The sequence below is a fragment of the Artibeus jamaicensis genome, unplaced genomic scaffold (genome assembly GCF_021234435.1).
Source record: "Artibeus jamaicensis isolate MK-2021 breed Jamaican fruit bat unplaced genomic scaffold, CSHL_Jam_final scaffold_474, whole genome shotgun sequence".
In the NCBI taxonomy this organism is placed as follows: Eukaryota; Metazoa; Chordata; class Mammalia; order Chiroptera; family Phyllostomidae; genus Artibeus; species Artibeus jamaicensis.
In genome coordinates, this window is record NW_026522046.1 from 49,636,309 (window position 1) to 49,640,968 (window position 4,660).

Genomic DNA, 4,660 nt, shown 5'->3' on the forward strand with positions numbered 1-4,660 from the left:
AAGGGGGGGGAGCGTGTCACGGAGAAGGTGGCCGAGTGCTGGGCCCAGGGACCCATGGTCAGGTTACGCTCAGCCAGTAACCATCAGAATCACATGAGCAGGTCAACCAGAGGACAAGTGAAAGGTGGCCCTGGTTGCTGAGGCTACTGCGTGTGGGACTCGGAGAAAGCCACTGTAACACCCCGTGAAGAAAAAGACAAGCTGTTTGAAGGGCGGCCGCTGGTGCCCCGGCGCCCTGGTGGGAGGGAACGGAGGTTTACGCAATTGCATGTGGCGGGAGGAAGGCTCGCCGCCTGTAGCTGAATGGGGAGCCTGTTTGCAAATACGGCTTTGAAGATCAGGCCACAGGACATTCCTGGAGAAGACACTGAGTAGCCCCGTCCAAAGTGTGTCAGAGCAATTCCAGTGCAGTTGCGTGTGAGAAGGTGCGATGTGTTCCACTTGAGCAATAACCTAGAGACTCCTCCTTCCATGAAGTGGTGAGCACCGAGCAGGGCGCAGCCAGCCAGGGACACGCCCAGCTCTGCAAGGGTATATAACATGGAGTCCAGACCATGGCCTTGAACTCAGACTCCACTCGCTGTCACACCTCTGAACGCAGCCTCCGCCAGCATGTCCCCCAGCCGCTGCTCTGGAAACTTCTCCTCCCGCTCCCTGGGCGGCTCCCTGCGCTGCCAGGACTCCTCCTGCGGCTCCTCCCACCCCAGCAACCTGGTCCCCAGCAGGGGCCTCTGCTCCTCCAGCCCCTGCCCTCAGGGCCCCTCTCTCCACAGTGGCTACCAGGTCACCTGCCGGGCACCCAGCAGCTGCCGGCCGTCCTGCTGCAGCCCGAGGGTCTCCCTGCTGGGCAGCCCCTGCCAGGCCCCTGTCCCTGGGGCTCTGGGCTGGGGGTCCAGCAGCAGCTGCTCCCTGGGCTGTGGGGCTGGTGGCCTCAGACCCCTGGGTCACAGAGTCTGTGGGGTCCCTGTGCTGAGCCCTGGATCCGGATCCTGCCGCCCGACCTGCGGGCCCTCCAGGACCTGCCAGGCTTCCTGTTACAGACCAGCCTGTGGGTCCAACTGCTACTGATCGTCTCACTACATTTCCAGTCCTGGTGCCCGCTGCTCTCCGTGTCTGTGCTCGCAGCCCCTTTGCCTGCATCACCTGCAGGAGGGGTCGCTCCCTCAGTCTCTGTATCAACAACGCTTCACCTCCCTCAGGCCCAACTGCGTCTAAAGCATTAATGTATCAGCTCTGCACTGGAGACGGGATGAGGGTGATGGGGTTTCTCCCCCAAATTGTATGAAATGTCAAATCATTACAATCTAATAAATCACTTGCTTCTGATAACCAGCCTTGTCTACTGGTGCACCTGTTTACCTACTGGGGTTTCGACTGTGATAGAAAACAGATATTATAAAAAGGTTAATATGCACATGGAAACAGGTTGTGAAATCCCAGAAAGTTGGGGATTTGAACTAATTTTGGAGAACCTCAGATATTTTTCTCACTCAAACCATAGGTAGTTGAAGACTCTTGTTTGAATATGTTCATTTTTGCGAATTAAAATCTCAAAATCAGGAGTTAGAATGATTCTCTCATAAGCTGTGGGTCCCCTGTGCCTGCCAAGAGGCACAGTGGCCGGCTAGGTGGCAGTGATGTAAGCAATGCAGGGGACAAGGGTGCTGCTCGATTTGAAGGGTTAGGGCAACACATGAAGGGTAATTGAGTTCAGAGCACCTGAGCCTTCCCACAGGTGGGTGTGGTGTGAGTGTGGACGCATAGGTAGGTTTACGAAGAGAGACAGAGTTATAAACATGGTTACAGAAGTGCAGCTGAATACACAGCCACGGATACAGATGAATACAAAGCTGGTCCAGGTATAGACATAGTCTATTCCCAAGAGAACTTTACCAGACTTCAAGAAGTTAAGAAGTGACTAAATCCCAAATATATTTCATTCAGCACAAACATACTCACAAGCGATTCAGTAGATGAAAGTATTAGATTTAGATGTTAAAGTAACGATAATTGATGTACTTGGAAAATAAAAGGATACATCTTTAGATACAGCTAGAGGCATAATTAGCAGTTGTTCACTAGAATATATTTAAAATAAAAAAATTTAAAATACTATAAAAATATTGAGCGGAGCTTCAGAGAATATGGAAAGGTCTAACGTGATTTCAGATGAAGCCCTAAAATGAGATTGTGTGTGTGTCTGTACACAGACATAGTGGTAGTCAGTGAAAATTTAACAACTGTTGACAAGTCAAGATGTTAATAAGTCCAAGAGGATCAGCACATATATAATCAACCAGGGAGATAGAAGAGCAACATCGCTTCATGAATTTAAGGACTGTCACAGACCCTGTGCGTGAAACCTGGGAAGGAAGGCCCGCCCCTCAGCACATAAAGTCCAACTGAGGAGCAAGAAAGGAAAACAATTTAAAGCAACCAGAGGGGGAAAACATGTTTTAAAAGGTAGTGATAATAAAGTACAGAATAATGATGGCTGTATTCTGAACAGAAAAAAAGAGAAGGTAGAAAAATGAACCATCCTCAGTTTCTGCAGAAAGGAGACATTAGCGTCCTTGGCCAGTGGTGTCTGTTTCAGAATGAAGGGCGGATGGGAAACATTTTAGACAATCAGATGCTGAATTTGTCACCAGCCTTCCAGCACAGAACATACAGTAAATGTCAAAAGCAAAAGGGTCCCAGAATATAGCAAGACGATGTGGGGAGGACCTAACAGTGAAGGAAAGAGGTATATAGTGGGTAAATTTAAGAAAATACTGCCCATGAAAACACAGGGACACACACATGTAAACATACTTAAGCATACATGAAATTAAAATACAGAAAGCCCTCAAGCTGAGCAGTACATGAATTAGGCTAAGTGAAGTGGCCTTATAATTTCTAGCATTCTCGAGTTCTGGAGGAAAGGGGGACAGTATTGATTATATCGGCGAGCCACGCTGTGACACATGCCGTCCGTCTAAGGAAGCACCGTCAAGCAGAACTTGGTGAGATGCTGAAAATACTCTGATCTTCACTTTGCAGAATGTGGTATCCACTAGCCACAAGTATCTGCTTTTGCACTTGAAAGGTGGCAAATGTGACCGAGGAACTGAATTCCACCTTAATTAACTAACGAGCCTTGAGCTGGGCAGGCGTGGGCAATGGCCAGTCTCCCGAAGGGTGCGGCCCCAGCATCATCGCCTCTGAACGAATAACGCCATGACCAGGACCATCCTGCAAGGCCGACGCATCCGTTGCTGGGAAACAGCTAAGGAACTTCTTATCCCGAAGCCAACTTTGAGATCAGTGAGGCAGGGCTGGCGTTTCTGGTTTGCTTCTTTTGCCTGATATATCCTTTTTTTTTCACTTTTCTGTTTTCTGATATTTAAGAAAACCTACTTTATGTAAAAAAAAAATAGTGTCTTTAGCACAGTGTGAAATTCCCTGGAATTTTCCCTATGAAATTTGATACGCCCAGATTTCTACCTAATATTTACTACTTTGTTGCCGTTTGATTCATCATCTGTGTTCCTGCTTCTGTCGTGCTTAGGCAGGGGCACTAAAAGAGCTTAGTGCTATAAAACTACCCCTTTAATTCGGTGTTTTCTGAGGCTTTAATTTTCAAGCCCTCAGTGTGAGTGTTACTCCCCTGCACACACAGGCCCACACACCAGGGTGGCTGCGCTGTGCACTGTGAGCCCTGAGACCCGAGTCACCTGTGCCCGTCCATTTCCCCTCCCGCCGTTCCAAGTCACCCTGGAGATTCCCGCCTTTCTGACCGGGAGCAGAGGATTCGCTTTAGCTCAGGTTTGCCGAAATAGAGAGCTCTGTGAAAAGATACTTAGATATTTTACAGTGGAAAAATAATCTTAACGAAGCACAGTGTGTTTTACAACGAAGGAGAAAATTCTGTGAAAGGACCTGAAAATAAAAATGTCCAGAAGGTCCCGTGTGCCGGGCTGGTCTATAGAGAGGGGACCCCAGACAGACAGGGAATGGAAGTGAGGAAGCGGACAGGGCCCCACAGAAAGCCTGAGCTCTATTGAAATGAACTTTTCCTTTAAGTCGCACAGACGGAAAGCCCTTGAAGTCACCAGTTATCTGCTTCCAGCTCGGACCCGCCCCGTTTCTTACTCAATTTATCTGTTTCCTCTTCCCAATGAATTTCAGAAGCGATACATTATGTAATGAAATATGTGGAAAAGAACTCCTGGGAATGAAGTAAATTTGGGGAAGGAAATCGTGTTTGACAAGCACGGTGTCTGCATTCTGCTGACTTAGAAAGGGGGACTGCACTTGACCCGCCCTTAGAGAGAAGCCCCCCAGCCCGCCTGCCCAGCTGCACCCCAGGTCTTGGCCGAGAGAGGGAGGCACTTCCGGTCCTGGTTAGAAGGCGTTAGTGGCTACAGTCACATCACTCGTGACACTGAAATGGCTCATGGGCCTGGCGCTGTGACAGTGCGAGGCACTCACCCAGCCATAGCACATGGAAGGAATTATTCACCCGCAATTACAGAAAACACGGTGGAATCACACAGACGGGAATGAGCAATTCCAAGCGTGGAAGAGGTGACCTGGCAGGGGGCCACACCCGGTGCTGAGAGTATAAAGCAGCCCAGTCCAGACCATGGCCTTGAACTCAGACTCCGCTCGCTGTCAC

The 4,660-nt window shown here is 49.3% G+C and overlaps 1 protein-coding gene across 1 annotated transcript; it reads left to right on the forward strand.

Annotated features, from left to right (window-relative positions):
* The first annotated feature begins 612 nt into the window (after window positions 1-612).
* LOC119060953 (keratin-associated protein 13-1-like) lies at window positions 613-1,068 on the forward strand. Its single transcript, XM_037161303.2, has one exon. It carries the CDS (start codon window positions 613-615, stop codon window positions 1,066-1,068), a length of 456 nt encoding a protein of 151 aa, XP_037017198.2.
* The last annotated feature ends 3,592 nt before the right edge of the window (window positions 1,069-4,660 follow it).

Coding starts and splice junctions, on each gene's coding strand:
- LOC119060953 (XM_037161303.2), top strand. CDS start 613: ATGTCCCCCAGCCGCTGCTCTGGAAACTTCTCCTCCCGCTCCCTGGGC.